At 38.0% G+C, this 18892-nt stretch overlaps 1 protein-coding gene across 4 annotated transcripts in view; it reads left to right on the top strand.

Annotated features, from left to right (window-relative positions):
- LOC127660488 (fibroblast growth factor receptor 3) overlaps positions 1 to 18892 on the top strand; it is a 49961-nt gene that overhangs the window by 12583 nt on the left and 18486 nt on the right. For 3 of the 4 annotated variants that reach the window (XM_052150757.1, XM_052150758.1, XM_052150756.1), the window contains exons 3-5: positions 3722 to 3988; positions 7473 to 7538; positions 11961 to 12130. In XM_052150757.1, coding sequence (XP_052006717.1) covers positions 3722 to 3988; positions 7473 to 7538; positions 11961 to 12130 — 503 coding nt within the window. The remainder of the gene's footprint in view (positions 1 to 3721; positions 3989 to 7472; positions 7539 to 11960; positions 12131 to 18892) is intronic. The other variant, XM_052150759.1, reaches the window with a different exon arrangement.

Genomic DNA, 18892 nt, shown 5'->3' with positions numbered 1-18892 from the left:
CCAACTTTGAAAACCCATAATGGTCAACAACTAATTTAGAAATTTTCTTTGGAAACTTTCATTGAAAAATATTTAAAAACTGCTCCTTTGTAAATATGACCATATTGTTTTGTTTCTTGAATGGGGGTTAAGGGACCATTCACAATAAATGCATAAAAAAGCTATATGCAGCACAAAAAAATAGAACAGAACACAGGTGACTCGAGAGACGTTTTTGACAGTTGAAGTTCTTCTTAACTTGACACGACATCTAAAAAACCAAGCACGAGACTCTGAAGCAAGACAGTGTGCGGCGGTCAAGACGTTGTGTAGGGCATGATTAAATAGGGAAACAATTGAAAAACAATGTGTACAGACACAAAAACGCATTGGGTGTGAATGGCCACTAAGTTGTGTCTTGGTCTAAATTACACTATGAATAGATATGGAAAGAATGCAACCAAATATTGAAAGGATGTAACCAATGTAACTGTAACTTTTTGGGTGAGTAAATTATGAAAATCAAGAAAGGGTCCATGAACAACATGGATCAACCACTATTGTTTATTAGAGGGTACATGTCCTTTTGTAAAATGTATGTCTAGAATAGACACTCCATCATATTCTAATGATCATGTTAGAATAATGAACACTTTTATTATCATGAAATATTTCGGCAGGTTATTTTAACCCTACTTTCTGAAACAATTACTTTAGAGATAATAATTATTTGAATAAAGACTTGTGTAATGTTTGTGATATATCCAATAATTTTGCAGGTGTTTCTGTAAATTAAGAGCATATGTTGCATTGATTTTACAAGGCGCTTCAGTGTGTGTTTTGGAGTGTGTGTTCTGTACAGTGTTTAGGGTTTGAAACTAGGCCAGTTCGTCTATGGAATGACAATTAAGATGGTCCGGTCCCTGATTACAACCTGTGTTTGTGTGTGTGTTTTTTTCTCTGTGTGTGTCTGTCTGTGTTTGAGTGTGTAGAAATGTGTATGTATTTAAAAACCGTTGAATGAGATGAAAAAAGAATGTTTTAACAAAGAGATAAGAAAAGGTGTGTATATGTGTGTGTGCGTGTGTGTGTGTGTGTGTGCGTGTGTGCTGAAAGAGTTTGGCTCAGACACTTGATGGGGCCTGAATGTTCTGAGGGTCTAGCTTCCGTTACTAATTAGTGCAGTGGGGCGAAAGCGTTTGTGTGTGTAGACAAGGCCTTTTTGGATGCAGCAGCTTTCTTAAAATTTCCTCAGGGGCATACTGTCATACAAACTCACAAACGCGCATGCATGCTTCAACCAGACAGAATAAAAGAGGTAACAAGCTGCAAACCTCTCTCCGCCCACCTCTCTTTTTGTCTTAATCCTAATCACAGATCCTGTCTTTCTCTCATTCCCACCACTCACATTCAGAGGAGGAATTCAGATTACAATCACTTTCTAGAGGTGTTTACATCCGGCACCTGTGTCTTATACATTTAGTGGACACACACTTTAGCCATTAGGCTCAAAACAAACTACACAAGTACGCAAATGCAGACACAAATGCTTGGCCAACAGATTGCAACTGTGCTTGCCCATCTAGAACATACTATGGGACTATTCAGGCCAAACTTTTTTGAACTATAGCTGAAGTTTGCAATGTCTGTGACACTAGGGTCACCAAACAGAATTGCACAAATAAATGTTGTTCAAGCAGATTTCCATATACCATTCAGTTGAAAAAAACAAAACAAAACTGATTGTCCCAACCCAAACTCACACCATTGGTTGAGCCAATGTTGCTTTGTCAGGCTGGCCCGAGACGCTCAAAGAAACAGATACATTTTGGAAAGTGCCACAGAGGCATGGGGAAATAGTGAAAGATGTCAGTCAGGCACATGTTTGCATTAAAAACAATTAAAAACTGCACATAACAATTTTTTCAGTGTTAAAAACAACAATTAAAAAAAAAAATGTATGCATGTTTGGTGTGAAACCCCTTAGGGTACCTACACACTGTGTAATGCTGCAAATCCATTTTAGTGGGAATGGTGTGACACAAGACTGTAAAATAAAAATTGCAAGGGTTTAACATTCCGTCATGTTACCAAAAGTTGAGAAGATTTCAGCTTTTCCCCTAACACACTCTAATGTAGGCATCCGCTGTCCAATGAGAAATTTAATCCAATTCTCTGTATTCGCTTTTGGTCTGGCCAATGCACTGCAAATGTTCTAATGTTTCTGTGCCTGTTAACAATTCTCGGTACTCAAGGGGGAGATCAAGTAACCTTCAATTGTGTTATTATTCAGGTAGCTAGCTATAAACATGTTAGCTAACTTGCTCCAAAAAATGATCTTCAAACTGTTGCTTCGCCATGACAGTAGAAAACCTGAAAAAGAAAACTGGCCGTAGAAGAAGACAGTTTACAATAATTTAGGCTTAGCAACTTTTGTGGCAATTTTGAGAATGCAACAAGTAATTGCAATGTATGAATTGGTGTTCGACACATTTCAGAATGCAGTGACACATGAAATGGAGCTTGTGTAGCTAGAAGCGTTTGCATTCATGCAATTGCATAAAGTATGTTTCAGGGATTATAGTATACGAGGTTGTAAGTCTTTATAAAAGACTAAATATTGCCTGAACTACAGTCCCCAGAATGTTTCTATATTATCCCTGTAAAACCTCAGCGCTCACACTGGCTCCATTTTCAACACGCTCTCCTGGGGAAAATGGAAACACACAGTAGTCATTTAAGATATTTATTTATAACCCCCTTCCCCCCACACATTAATGTCTTTGACTGGACCAAGCATACATTACACAAACACACATACACAAAAAATCTAATACACTCCCTCTCTTTCATAGGTTCTAGAATAGACATACTCACACACACACATAGGCTTTTATTCACTCAGAGAGTCACCATCTGATGTCAGCACTGTAGAACAAACTCTAGATTTGAGTGGTAGAGAGATAGAGGGGTAGAGAAATGAGTGAAAGACAAAATGGGAGGTAAGAGATGAAGGTAAAAAAGTGGGATGGAGAATAAAATGTGACAGCGTCAAGAGAGAAACTCACAAGAAGTGATATGAAAAGTGATCAAAGAGGCATTAGCACTTAATGTGGCCTTCAGACAGCCTTGGATGGATTGGTGTTTTTTGGGCTCACACTTAACCGTGTGTGTGCATGCGTTTACATTTAGCAGGCGATCTATAATTCATACGCTTGAATCTGTATTCCACTCGAGCTTAGTCTCGTCTGCAAGCCGTCTGCCAACACACTCCTGACCTCATACACACAAAAATCTCAATGCATATCAAATACATCAACCCTTTGTAAGTCTGTCTTTGTAGAGATGAATGTCACTTTGAGAGAGACAAACTTTGAATAGAGAGAATGAAGGAGTGCTATAGAGATGCTTACAGGATAAAACTGGGTTTGGCGGAATAGAGAAAGGGATTGAAGGATAGAGAAATTAAGGAAATTCTGTCAGGTAGAATATTTAATTCGTCATGTTGCATTGCTTCAGCTCAGCAGGGTGTGTGGCCAAATCGTTTTTTATTCTGAAAACAAGACAAAATATCTTTTATTTTGCTTCTCAAGCTTCTCAGCCCACTAAGTTTTGGAACAGAGCTATTCTCCTCTATAATATATGCAAATGACAACAGTAACTATCTTTAATTACTGTTAAGGGTACTTGTGCACAGCATATCAGAATTTACTCCATTAATGCATGTCTCTCGTTCTGTTAGACTGGGTGTCAAGTGAGGTGGAGGTATATCTGGAGGACTATGTGGCAGGAGTCGGAGACACTGTGGATCTCTCCTGCACTCCACATGACTTCCTGGTCCCCGTCGTGTGGCAGAAAGATGGCGACACTGTGTCAACTAGCAACCATACGCGGGTGGTGCAAAAAGTGCTCCGCATCATCAACGTCTCCTATGAAGACTCGGGGGTGTACTCCTGTAGACACGCCCACAACAGCATGCTACTAAGCAACTATACCATCAGAGTCACTGGTCAGTATTTAACTGTGTCCGAAATCGCTCACTATTCACTATCGGCCATTTTTTTGTACTGTCCAAATTCTGAGTTTGTGCTATACATATTTTCCCTCATTCTTACCCACAATGCACTTTCATTTGAGTGTACAGCCGATGTAGAGGTTATTGTTGTTATTGTTATTTTATTTTGCCACTCATTCCAAATGATTTCTTTCTTCACTAATTCACTGAGGTGACATTATTAACTCAGAAGACTGCGCACTGTTGAAATTATTCAAATATTCGGTTACATGTAGGTAGCGTATTAGTCTAATAATCAGTGGATGTTATATTATCCATAACTTAAGTACTGTATTATAATCTCATGAGGGTGATATGCACACGTCATCTCTTTTCTGCGCTCAGAAATGCTGGCCAGTTTGGATGGGAGTGTGTCAAGAATCAAGATAATAATAATGTACTCTTGTTTAAATGTGTTTATTCTTGTTGGCAGTTTTTTATTATGATTATATTATATTTATTATCATTATAATTCAATATCATAGTATTATTTTATTATATTTATTATCATTATGGAAAATATACCATAAATTAAACGTCAAACAGAATAAAAATGTAATGTAGGCCTATATATACAATTTTATAGGAATAAGAACTATTATTATTGGTGTTATTTTGATTATTATTATTCTGAATGTATAAGTTGTTTCTGCGACAGCTCCAGCAGCCCTACACATGGTGTTCTAAATTCACTCATTTAGTTCACTCCTTGCTGACATAGTGTACTCACTGCCATCCACTATATGGGAAATAATGAATGAGTGAATGGGTTAGTGATTTCAGACACAGCATTCATCTCTTCTCAACTCTCTTTTGTAATGTCTTCAAGTAGCAGTGTTGTCTTTTTTTATACAGTAGAATTTTGAGCACAAGCTCAGGCGTGCAAAGCATTGATTGGCCACTTGCCAATCAAACTCGTTCCCAACAGACAAACAGGTCTTGAGACATATTACCTATAGGCAGATTTTGGCATTCATCATACTAGCATAATAATACATGCACAAAGAAAGAATGTTAAACAGTCTGCTTGTTGTTTAATATTCCAGGGGGGAGTTACAGAACTCTTAGTGTTTTAGAATGTGATGGGGGCCTTACCTGAATAAAATCAGAGAATTATGAAATGTGGCTTCTGTGGGGAAAACAAGTGTTGAATGTAGAGGAAAATGCAATATTTTAGTCATTACAGATTTGAATCTGTGTACAGTACTCTCTAGATTGTATCGTGTGTCTGTGTATCACATACCCATATGGCCCACTGAGTTAGCAGGTATTGTTACTTTTTAGTTTATAGACTTTTAAAGTGTTTCATGTTTGGAATTAAGTATTAGTGGATTACTGAAAACTGTGCAGTTTACATTGTATGCTGCCTAATATTTAAAAAGAAAAATATTTGAAACACTACTATGCATGAAAAATGCTTTAAACAGTAGTATGCTCCATGCATGCTTAGTTCAGTGAGTGGCTTTCAGTTATCATATTGGAAATTTAAATATGAATTCAAATTTTGGGTAAAAATGTCTGATCCTTTTGCCAGTCCAATGAAATAATTAGTCATTAAATTGATGTAATTATAAAGTTGTATTTATCACACTGGAAATGGAGCTCATTTCATTATGCCAAACACTACTGCATGCAATATGCGCTTTTAGTATACTGCAGATTTTGACAAATGTTTCTTTGCATGCATAAAATTTAAATACTGCACTAAATACTACTGCAAAAGTATGAGTAGGATGGTTGGATGCTATTCCGAACATAGCCACACCCATGCAAATATTCATGCTTCAACAACAACAATTATCATAAGAGAAATAGACATATTACATGATAAAATGCAGAGTTTTGTTCTTGTGAAAATGTGTGTGTGTGTGCGTGGGCACGCGCGTGTGTGTATGTGTGTTTAAACAGTAGTATGGAGGGATCTTAGGACCTGTAAACTTGAGGACACCAGCTGAGCTGCTCATTGAAAACTAATGAGAACATAATTATCTTGAATCACCTAATCATTTAAAGCAGATGGGAGAAGGAAGAACTAAGTGAGAGTTTTTGTTTTGTTTTGTTTTTTTTACGCACATGTGTTTGGCATTATGCCTGAGCAAATCAGCTCTCCTTCTCTCCTCTGACTGGAGAATTCTTTTTTTAAACGGGCACACAATCTGGACCAATTACTGCAATTCGATAAAGCGTCCACAAGACAGCAATATCCTGTTCTGCACACTTTAACACAGAACAAAGCTCCCAGACAAACTGACAGGCAGAAACATACAACAAAGAAACATAGGAACAGAACTTAAAAGGAATTGATCACTGGAAAATAATTTTCTCAGTTTTACAAAACCAGTATTTCTTCTGTGGAACACAAAATAAGTTATTTGCAGAGTGTTTATTTTGTTCTTTTTCATAGAATGAAAGTGAAAGGTAACTGGGGCTGTCAAGCTCCAAAAATGACATAAAAAGCACCATAAAAGTACCATTAAAGCATTACATATGACTGAAGCTGGAAGATAGCTTTATGTAATAAAAAGACTGAAATTTAAATTGTTATTCATTAAAAATCTCTCCATCAACCTAGCTCAGTAATCTTATTCGCATTCACGTATATTCAGATATGCCACCTTAAGACACATCGTGACAGCTTTGACATCAGTGACATTAAAAATAATTGGTTCTTTTGTGTCTTGTCATTGATGTCAAACCTGGTGTGACGCATCATATATTTTTTAATTTTGGGTTGTTCTATTCCTATTACATCATGTAACTCCACAGAACAACAACATACCTCAAAAACTCCTAAACATTTTATAAGATACAATCCACATCAGCCAATGAAGACATTTAAAGCCACACAATAATATAAAATGTGAAAATATATCTAAGTTTCTAGTAAAACTAACACTGTAAAAAATCCCACACACAGAAAGCTTCAGTGTCCCAGTAACAGCATATCTTTAGCACTAAATAGGCTTAGTGTTGGATATCACGCTCCACTGGTATTTTAGGAGTGTACCCTACAGTGTTACCTGTGTATATGCTCACAGAGGAGGAGCTGAAGACAGAATAATATCTTTTTCAGGGAAATAGTGCTTTTTTCATCCTCTGAATTAGTTAATTTAGAAGCACTATACGTGTGTTTGTGTGTGTGCGTGTGTGTGTGTGTGTGTGTGTGTTTGTGCGTGCGTGTGTTTCTGAGCATGTGTGTGTAAAAATACAGAAATCTCCGGGACGTTTCGCTTACTCAAACATCTGCCATCCATTTACCGCTGGGTGTGAGAGCGTTTGAGTGGTGTGTAAGTGTGTGCAGTAATTGGTTTTGATTTGTTATCAGTTTATTTCCCTCATTCTGCGGATCATATGAATAGGTTCATTGTTCATAGAGAAAGGCCACTGTGCTGTGTGGTAATAAGATCTCTCTCTCTTTCTGTGCCACTGTCTCTCTTAGATTCCTTGTCTTCTGGCGATGATGAGGATTATGATGAAGAAGAGGACGATGCAGGTAATGGAAATGGTGTGTTCAGCCTCTCATTCCTCATTTCATTCCTCTTTTTTTAATTTGATATTTTTATGAAATGTCTCCGTTGCGTAATATATGCATTAGATCGCATCACTCTTTCCTGGAGTTATAGGTTGCATCTCATTTCATCAGCTACTTTCTTCCACTTAATGCTAAAACACAAAATCTCCTGAGAGAGAAGAAGAGGATGAGAAATAATTTAAAGTCTAACTGTGTCATGTGAAATGTGACAAAAAAATTTAGAAAATGACACATCTTCAGCTAAATTCGTATATCTACAGAAAAAAAGAAAGAAATTACTGTACATCTCTCTTTTGTAGTGAGGTAGGGGGAGGGCTCGGGGTTGAGGGGAGGGCATGAAACGAGGGATTAAGCAAAAACCAGAAACCCCTTTAGAGTTTAATGACCAATAATCCAGCTCTAATTAAGAAAGAGAGAGAGCGAGAGAGCGAGAGAGAGAGAGAGAGAGAGTTCAGTACATTTGAGCAAAGAGCTGTGAGGTCTTGCCTCTTTGAAATATTTGAGAAGAGCTGAGGTTGTGTGTGTGACATTCTGATGACATCATTCTGTAATATCTTAATGATGCTGCGCTGGTTACCCCTCGCAGTTTGGCTGACTGAAGCAAGCTGTGTGTAATATCAGCTGTATGGAGTTGCGTTTTACTTTGATGGCTGATTTTGGCTGTAGAATAAAAGTAAATGAAAAAGTTAGGTCACAGTAGATTTGTGGTCCCCTCTTCAAAGCGTAGATTATCTGTACTGAACTGCATAAAAAGTGTAAGCAAGGGCAAACCACACATACATATGTATTGGCCAGGACCACTGTTGGGTACAGACCCCTGTTAAGTTGCCCTGATGGTTTGACTGGCATGCATTCTCAGCGTGCCATCTGAGAATGTATTGCAAACTAGAAATATTATGTTTTTGTGCATTTGTGTACCTACTTAACCATAGTTTGGGTACAAAAGTGTCCCTAAATGTGAGAAAATCTGAAGAAAAATATTTATAATTTAAAGTATTGTGTACCTTTAAAGTTGCATTTATGTTTTGTTCCTTGGAACAAACAAAAAAACTTGTTTGACTTCTTAAGGGTACAAATATGTACCCAAAATGTGGTGGGGGCAGTTTGGAGGGGAGAGGGAGGTGTTTTGATGTCACAAAGTGGCAAAACTCATGAATATTATTTTTTAGTGTCATTTATGCATTTACATTTATGCATTTTTCAGACGCTTTTATCCAAAGCAACTTACAGTGCACTTATTACAGGGACAATCCCCCCTGAGCAACCTGGAGTTAAGTGCCTTGCTCAAGGACACAATGGTGGTCGCCGTGGTGATCGAACCAGCGACCTTCTGATTAACAGTTATGTGCTGATTAACAGTTATGTGCTTTAGCCCACTACACCACCACCACTCCACTCAAATAATATTTGACTGTTTTGATAAATAGTAATTCTTGATGACCAATTCAAGTGCTCTAATAAATATTTCACATGATTAATTAGATGTTTTTGTTTAAAAAGCTCATAATGTGCCTGAAATCAACATGTGAAATCAATCGACATAGATAAGAGGCACGCTTATAGGAAGCTCAATTAATACAGGTATTCCACTCAAATGAAATGCTTGTGCATAAATGCTAGTTAAAATGGGGAAACAGTGCACCATTTTGTTTTTCATCTTTTGGTCACACTTTATTTGAAATTATTCTTGTAACTGTTTGTTTATATACCAATGTAATTACTGAATAATAATTATTTTACATTACATGTAAATACTCTGTAATTATTTTATGGAGCTGCTGATACTTAAATATTGTTATTATGTGTAACACGGACATTGCTAAATGAAATGGTACCCTTCTTTTACCTTTTTGAACTTTATTACCATGGAGTAAAACACTGGTGTGTTGATTGATGTATGGGATCATGAAATCAGACAACCTCCCCTCGAAATCCAATCTCAAGTTGTCAAAGAGACGTATATTATGACCAGGTCTAAACGGTAATGTCTTGTCTGCCCACTTGTGATCGGATCACCCAAATGCATCTTAATACCTGGTGTAAACAGGGCATAAACATTTTATAATCCACATTTGGCTGGACAGTCCAAAAAACTTGATGCCATTTTTCTCAGTTTCAGTGTTGGCTTAGTTTGCGTTTTTCCTTTGTAAGGCAGTATGGTATATGCCCATGGAAATAGTTATGATAATGTGTGTGTGCATGCATGCAGGCATTATGCAGTGCTCCGTGTCAGAAATGCCAAAGGAAACGCCAGCCTGCCAATCTCCCCTCAAACTTACAGCAGATATCATCTATACAGTAGGCAGAGAGAGAGAGAGAGAGAGAGAGAGAGAGAGAGAGAGAGAGAGAGAGAGAGAATTATATAGCTTCTTTGTACTGTTGCATTTTCAGCTAAATGTAGATTACAAAATGACTACAGTTTTTCCCAAGTCAGTTATTGATTGTGCCACACTTCTTTTTTCACTTTCTCTCTTTAGTTGTTCGTGTGTGTGTGTGTGTGTGTGTGTGTGTGTGTGTGTGTGTGTGTGTGTGTGTGTGTGTGTGTGTGTTTGTGTGTGTGTCTGGAGAGAAATGTGGCGTCTGTGGATTTAATCGCCACGTTCACGGGTTGATCTGATCTGGAGTTAATTGTTTGACAAGAGATGAAAGCATGTTTACTAAATCTCTTAAAGACACACTCACATTTACATGGTACAAGACCAGGCCAGTCTGAAAATGGAAATAATGACTTTGTTTTGAGTTGTATTGTTGTAGCTGAAAGATGATACTCTAAGTATTTATGCTCTGATATTTTGCATTAACTACCAGGAAGCCTAAACACAGCCCTGACCGCATGACAGTTAGTATTATAAACTGAACTTGTGGAAAAATTAGACAAAGGAAAACTTGTCTGTTATTACGAAGTTAATTATAATTAGGAATCCACATTGTGTGTCATAGCTCTGTGAAGGATTTAATGCTGGGCGTCTCTCAGAGTTCTGTCTGTAAGAGCATTAACATGCCTCACACTGTAAATGTGTGTGTGTTTGCTTCTACAAACACATTTTTATTCAGTCTGGGAATTAGGCAGCCAGTCTGACGCTGCCACAGAGTGCGCAAGAAAATCTTTCCATAAACATTCACCCACACGAAGACTCCCGGAGAGGGAACACCCTACCTACTGAAAAATAACGGCACACATCAGCATACACTTACAGTGGCCACAAAAATTATTTGGACACTAAGGTCACACTTGAAAATGTATGAATGTCATTGCACTAGAAACAATATATTAAACCAAGTGGCAATTATTGTAGAGAAAGATAGCACAAGAAGTTTATAAGTAAGTGTCAATTGCATCAGGAATGAGGACCCAAAGGCAGGAATGAGGCAAAAAAATTACGATTTATTAAATAAAGTTATAGAAACCGAGAAAGCAAAACACTCTCAAGGGAGAAAATAACTTAAGAGAAAAAAAAAAACAAACTGAAAAACAAATTACAAACCAGACTGGAGACAGAGCAAGTAAGTAAGATAACAAGGACTAAACAAGAGAGAGTGATGAAGGTAATGAGGAGGCAGAGGCAGGGAAGCACATGGCAGACAAACCTAAAGCCATGTGCTAACACAAGAGACTGAAACACACACAAGAGCACATGGTGATGAAGGACCAAACACAGCCATGTGCACTCACACAACACACAAGACTGACAGAAGAGCGCATGGAAAGAGGACCGAACCTGAAGCTCTGTGCTCACAACGGACAAGACATGGAGCATGAGTGTCCGGATCCCGAACCAGAACAGAAACCGAATTAGGCCGAGTCAGGACCCAGACACCACGCTCCGAACATGAAAACACAAACACTGAACATGAGTGTCAGGATTCTGTTAAAAACATTGACTGACAAAGTGACTGGATCCTGACAGTAAGAAGAAAAACGTTTAGACACTTTCTGGTTGTCAAACAGATTGTAACATTTCCATAGTTAATGTGATAAACTACACCTCTGTGTTCTCTGCTTGGACACTTGTGTGAACTTGAGGAGAACTGACTTCAGACATCCACTAAAATGACTTTGGAAGCAGCTGGTTAAAAATAATTGATGAAAAGAAAAGCTTTTTCTGAAAAAAAGTTTTGACATCACTTGTTTACAGATGCCACTTATTGATCTTGTGTACCTAATGCAATGACATTCAGATTTTTTTGCATGTTGCCTCAGTGTCCAAATACTTCTTGGTATAGAGGATAGATCTGTTTGCCAATCACTTACTCGTAAGGATTCCTGTATTTTCAAAATTTTCAACTGAATTTGGCAAACTGTCAAAACATCTGCTGTGAACCATAAAGCAATTTTGTAGTATATTTTAAGCAACATACAATTCTATTCCTGTCTTTATCTTTCTTTCAAAACAGAAGCTCCATACTGGACCCGCTCTGACCGGATGGAAAAGAAGCTTTTGGCTGTTCCTGCTGCCAATACGGTGAAGTTCCGATGTCCTGCTGCTGGCAACCCGACACCCACCATCCACTGGCTGAAAAATGGGAAAGAATTCAAGGGAGAGCAGAGAATGGGTGGGATTAAAGTAAGGCAATAGGAATTTTGATAAAGAATATGGCCTTCCAAGCCTTTTTTTTTATTATGTTTTTTGTGTTTAAATGTTTGTTTAGGATTGCATATAATAGAAGTCTGCAATTATTAACAATTTACACTATCAACATCTGCTCCTTCAAGAGCTCTCTCTCTCTCTCTGAATCTTATATACATGTACAGTTGAAGTCAGACATTTACATACACCATAGCCAAATACATTTAAACTCAGTTTTTCACAATTTCTGACATTTAATCATTGAAAGCATTCCCTGTCTTTGGTCAGTTAGGATCTCTACTTTATTTTAAGAATGTTAAATGTCAGAATAATAGCAGAGAGAATGATTTATTTCAGCTTTTATTTCTTTCATCACATTCCCAGTGGGTCAGAAGTTTACATACACTTTGTTAGTATTTGGTAGCATTGCCTTTAAATTATTTAGCTTGGGTCAAACATGTTGGGTAGCCTTCCACAAGCTTCTCACAATAATTTGCTGGAATTCTGGCCCATTCCTCCAGACAGAACTGGTGTAATGGAGTCAGGTGTGTAGACCTCCTAACTTGCATATGCTTTTTCAGTTCTACCCACAAAATGTATATCTGATAAAGGTCAGGGCTTTTGTCAGGACCACTCCAATATCTTGACTTAATCCATTTTGCTACAACTTTAGAGGGATGCTTGTGGTCATTTTCCATTTGGAAGACCCATTTGTGACCAAGATTAACTTTCTGGCTGATGTCTTGATATGTTGCTTCAATATATCCACATAATTTTCCTTCCTCATGATGGCATCTTTTTTGTGAAGTGCACCAGACCCTCCTGCAGCAAATCACCCCACAACATGATGCTGCCACCCCCATGCTTCACGGTTGGGATGGTGTTCTTTGGCTTGAAAGTCTCATCCTTTTTCCTCCAAACATAATGATGGTCATTATGGCCAAACGGTTACATTTTTGTTTCATTAGACCAGAGGACATTTCTAAGATCTTTGTCCCCATGTGCACTTGCAAACAGCAGTCTGGATTTTTTATGGTGATTTTGGAGTAGTGATTTCTTCCTTGCTGAGCAGCCTTTCAGGTTATGTTGATATAGGACTCGTTTTACTGTGGATATAGATACTTGTCTACCTGTTTCCTCCAACATCTTCACAAGGTCCTTTGCTGATGTTCTGGGATCAATTTGCACTTTTTGCACCAAACTACTTCATCTCTAGGAGACAGAATGTATCCACAAGTATACCTCCTATCAGAGGCTAATTGGCTAATTTTCTGGAATTTTGCAAGCTACTTAAAGGCACAGTTAACTTAGTATATGTAAACTTCTTACCCACTGGAATTGTAATATAGTCAGTTAAAAGTGAAACAATCAGTCTGTAAACAATTGTTGGAATCAACAAATCACTCGTATCATGCACAAAGTAGATGCACTAAGCACCTTGCCAAAACTATAGTTTGCTAATATTAAATCTGTGGTGTGGTTACATTTTTTTTATTAATGACTTAAACCTAAGTGTATGTACACTTCTGACTACAGATGTACACTGTAGTGAAGAGGAACAGAAAGTGTGTGTGGTCTTGTTGTTATTTCTGTTTTTGTAAGTGTGTGTGTGTGTGTGTGTGTGTGTGTGTGTGTGTGTGTGTGTGTGTGTGTGTGTGTGTGTGTGTGTGTGTGTGTGTGTGTGTGTGTGTGTGTTGGAGGGGGCCAACTGATTCTTGGTTTATGTTTTTAATTTAGCTGATTGCTGTTGCTCCTTAGCATTGGATGATTTTCCCACCACAATTAAATACTGTTATTAAAGTTATTAAACATAACTTTCCTTAAGAGTCACTTATGCTCCCTGTTTCAAGATAAAAATCCCAAATGAGATTTTGAGATGAAATGGAAACAAATGGCCATTCACACAAAATGTGTTTCTGCATCTGTCTGCACTGATTTTTTATAGTTTTTCTATTTAAACGTGTGATAATAGATTGACATTTTTGACCATTGTGCAGTGTCTCACTGTTTTTTCAGCATATTGTGCTGGATTGGCTAATTTTTATTGCTAAAATGGGTATCTTAAACTGATGTCTCCTCATCCCTTAAATGGCATAAGGAAAAAGGCATTCTCGTCTACCCTAAGTTTCAGAATGTCGCTTTCTACAAAAACCCTGGAATAAACTTTTTTCTTAAGTGCATGTCAACGTGCTCAATGTCACAAACCAAATACTGTATCAAAGTCTGCAATCAAAAGTCAGGGATGATCTAAAACATTTCTTATCAAATTCTTCCATGACCAAATAATGAGCAATGCCATTGAATAGCTCTTTAATGGTTCTGTATGTCAATAAGCCTCATTTATTTACATTTATTTTAATATTTTAGTTGTAACATCTGAAACAAACTGATCTGTTAACTCTTAAAAGAACTCCACTAAGAAGTTATGAAAAGCAAAGTCTTTATGACATTTTCTTCTGTGTCTCTCTACACACACAGACACAAGCATGCACATTAAGATTATTTAACATACACTTACTTTGCATTGACTTGTTAGCATAGAATATAACCAGCGTCCCCTAAGAGAGAAATTTGGAAACAAAACATTGAACTCTCCACCTCTTCATGGCCATAGTGACCACCCTGCCCTTACAAACTCACTCATGTATTCACACACCAGGGGTCCACACTGACTCAGGGTCATCCTTTACATCAGACCTGCACTCTGAATCAAAACATTCACCACTTGCATAGAGATGCCTGACAGCATCATAATAGCTTTATTTAACACACACATACACAGAGGCTTGACAGCTCACATTGAATGTCTTCTGTCTCTATTAAGACCAAGGCTAAAAGTCATAGGTCTTATATTTATCCGTGTCTGCAAATGACAGGACTGAAAGCTTGATAACACTCTCAAAAATTGGTTAAAGGGCAGTTTACACAAAAATGAAACTTCTGTCATCACTTACCCACTATTGTGTTGTTATGAACCAGTATGACTGGTTAGGAACAACATGAGGATGAGGAAAAGAAGTCACAATTTTCATTTTGGGGTGAACTGCCCTTTATCACCTTTTTGTGTTATTTTGCAGAAACATAAGGAGTTTCAATGATTCCCTGGGAGATCAGGGTATTCCATCGAAAAAACTATTTTCTGCATGGAACAATGATGCCGTGATTTATGTTTCAATTGGAACTGGAGCCAGTCATAAGTTTGACTACTTCTCTGGCCGACAGTCAGAGCTTGTTAATTGCAGACTAAATGCAGTAAGATTACCGAATGAGTTTTAAATGCAAGTAAATGAGTCACATGCCATACTCTCGTTGTTTAAAACTATCCATGGCTTTGTTTAGACAGTTGACTTTCCCACAGCTTTACCCTTCAAATGACCACACACACACATCAATGCAAACACACTCAAACAAACACTCTCACAGACACACACAACCTAGACACTTTCTGTCCCTAACTGGCAGTATTCTTAGGTCAGAGGTCACCTCTCTATTGAGTCATCAGAAGGGGGTGGTTCTAAGAGGGTGTTGCCGTGGCAATTTAGAGACGTTGATTGACGGGGGGAGGCGTGGCTTTTTTCATGCTCACATATGGCAGCCGAAGTCGCATTGTTAGAATGCTAATCTGTGGCACTGTGGGTTAGTCACACCTCGCGTTCACATACACACTGAAGCTTTGTGAAAACAGTGTGTGTGAGAGCGTGTATGAGAGCCTCTTGCAACATATTCAACAGCTCAATTGATGAGTGAGTGCACGAAGACTGTTACGTCTTCTGGAGAGATGACTCAATTTCAGTCTGCGTTCTCTGCGGCAGCAACAGTTCTTTAAATTCTACATGCTTAAAGCGTTTTGCATGTCACTAATGAAAACCTGAATCCCTAATCCACTGACAAATGTACCTTTTTGTCTGTATGCCACAGCAGCAGTGAATTACTTTATTAAGTTGCATAATGTGCCTGGGTAAATAAACAAACGTTTTTGTATGGAAAAAAGGTTGATGTTTGAAGGTCAAGTGTGTAATTTATCGATGTTCAAATACTTTCGCCTTTCCCGGTTTGCAGTTTATTCTGCCTAAGACAGGACTTAAAACTGGCTGTTAAGGGGCAGGTTTATATGAAACATAAAGCAAATAATAGGGGGGGGACTAAATCAAATAATCAAATAATTGCACAGCAGTAGAAACCAATAAAATTGATGGGATCATTTAATGATGAAACATTTCCCGTCAGACTCTCACTTTCCACCTAGAGAGACACAGAGAAACAGTTTTGTCATTTTAATGACTAGTCCTGGGGTCAGTTGAGGTTTTTGCTTCCTGTCTCTGAGGGTCAAATTAAACAACACCGCTGTCAGAATGAGCCAGCATCAGCTTGACATAACCATAAATCACATACACACAAACACACACATATATGCAAGAGAAACCTGAGCTTCTTGTCTCCTCCTGGGTCAGTGTCCCTTTTACTTTTAATATCCCCAGAATTTCGGCTCAATCCACAAAACTGATTTTATGTCCTAACACAGTCTGACATTAGAGCTAAAGAGGCCTAATAAGTTAACAGAGTAATGCTTGGAGGAAATTGAGCGGTAAAGTTCAGCTGATTATTAATCCTCCTCTTGGGTATTTCTCGCTCAAGAGGAATTTACTAAAAATGAATTGCGGCTGCAGATAGCGCTGTTTATTTCCACACGCTGTCTGTATTGTTTTAGAGCCTGGAATTAACTGAAATTACTGCTACCATGACCAATTGAAAATGTAAAAAAACATGTCTCTATTGTCAATATTATTCTGTTTGTTTGAGTGTCCCAATCGCCTGATGTCATGTCCACACTAATGCGTTTACATTTGAAAACGTATTCACTTTAAGAGCTTTCTTAAAGATACATTTTGACTTTGTACAACCTTCATAATGCATTCCATCATAGGCAACAAAAAATGTACACGGGGCAATTGCGTTTCAGCTGTATATGAATCTTCTATTTTTTGCGTGCGCAGTAGGGGGATTTAAGCATTTTTTATACGTTTTAGTGTGGTCGTGCAACTTTTGGAAAACACAAATGTACCCGGATTAATGTAGACCTAGCCTGACAGTGGCAATATTGACAGAACCAGTGGTGTGAGTTTGTGGTGCAATTATCTGTTCAATTAATGGTAGACACTGGGAGTATTCGCAAAAGCTGTTTGAAAACAACGTTTATTTTTACAATCCCATTTGGCGCTAGTGCCTCAGAAATGACACATTTCAGCTTTAAAAAAAGGAATTCGTGCCTGGTTAAACTGGATTTCTGATTTTTAGTAAATAAGAAGCAGGTTTTTTTATGCTGAAATGCCATGCACAAAAGTGGTGCAACTGTTTAGTGAATTAGCCCCTAAGTTTTTCAGTATCAGAATCGGCAAGGTAAAGCATGTCAACATAACACTTTTCTACTACTATCTTTTGATGAATGATGGGATAAAATGACTAACGACACTCTTTCTCACTGCCTCTCTCTCCTCTCTTTCCTTCTTGATAAAGTGCTCGGCTAGATTCACGAACAGCTGAGAATTCTTTAAGGCTTTTTTTTTTCCTGTGGACACATTGAGATAAATGTATCACACACACACACACACACACACACACACACACACACACACACACACACACACACACACACACACACACACACACACAAAATACCAGTGTCAAGTAAGATAGAGTCCTAATTTAACTCCCCCTCCCTCACACACACACACACACACACTCACTCTCTCTCTCTCTCTCTCTCTCTCTCTCTCTCTCTCTCTCTCTCAGATGTACACTTACGCACATATCTCATACTGTTTAGCGTGTCAGTCAGCAAGCTCCAAAGACTCACTGACTGAGAGTGCTAGTGAGAGGAGTGTGAGGAACCTGGAGACGAGGGGGAGGAGAAGGAATACAGGGGGCATGGGCACATTTGCCAACTTTCTGAGGCATGTGTGTTTGTGTGTGCGCGTGTTGCTGCTCAGGCGGTGTTACCATGTAACTCTTAAAAAACATAGCCCATAATATTTACACAGCTAGATTTATTTCCACTCTGACCTCCAATGTGCAGAGAGAGGGAATGAGAGAGAGACAGAGTGAGAGTGACAAAAAGGGACAGAGAGAGAGAGAGACATATATGCAATTAGATTGTGGTCTATGAATGAGTTGTTGGTTCTGTGTGTGTATATGCATATGCAAGGAGGTGAAGGGTTTGAGTAAACATAAAGAGACTTTGTGACCCATCGGCACATTTTCCATGCCTGGTGATGTTGGTTTGCCATAGAAATGGTGCTGTTGACATGGTGTTTAGGTGTGGCATACATGGGTAGCTACTCTATCAGCAACAGGCCAAGCCCCATGGTTCTTACTAATAGCATAATACTGACATGAGGAATTCAGCACATGCTTTTCATAGACTAACAGAAAAACCTTAGGAAAGACTCAAAAGGACCTCTTAAATAATCTACCACTTTATGAATAAAGTAACTTTCCATAAATGCAATACACTTTGATGTCACATTAATGTATTTTAAAGCATAATATGCACAAATCCAATGTTTTTGTTGTGAGAACTTTTAGGTAATATATATACGTTTATTCATATTTTATATTTGTATTTATTTTTTTTATGGTTTTGCTAGAAAATTACAAAATCACTCAAATTAGGGGTTTAAACTTTTCCAACTTTTGGTATCAGGGCTGCGAACACAGCATAACACAGCTCATTTTATATTTAGATTGACCTCCTGATTTCTA

Source organism: Xyrauchen texanus, chromosome 20, assembly GCF_025860055.1.
Source record: "Xyrauchen texanus isolate HMW12.3.18 chromosome 20, RBS_HiC_50CHRs, whole genome shotgun sequence".
Classification (NCBI taxonomy): domain Eukaryota; kingdom Metazoa; phylum Chordata; class Actinopteri; order Cypriniformes; family Catostomidae; genus Xyrauchen; species Xyrauchen texanus.
Note: the sequence above shows the minus strand (reverse complement) of the source record. Positions and strands in the feature narration are given on the sequence as shown.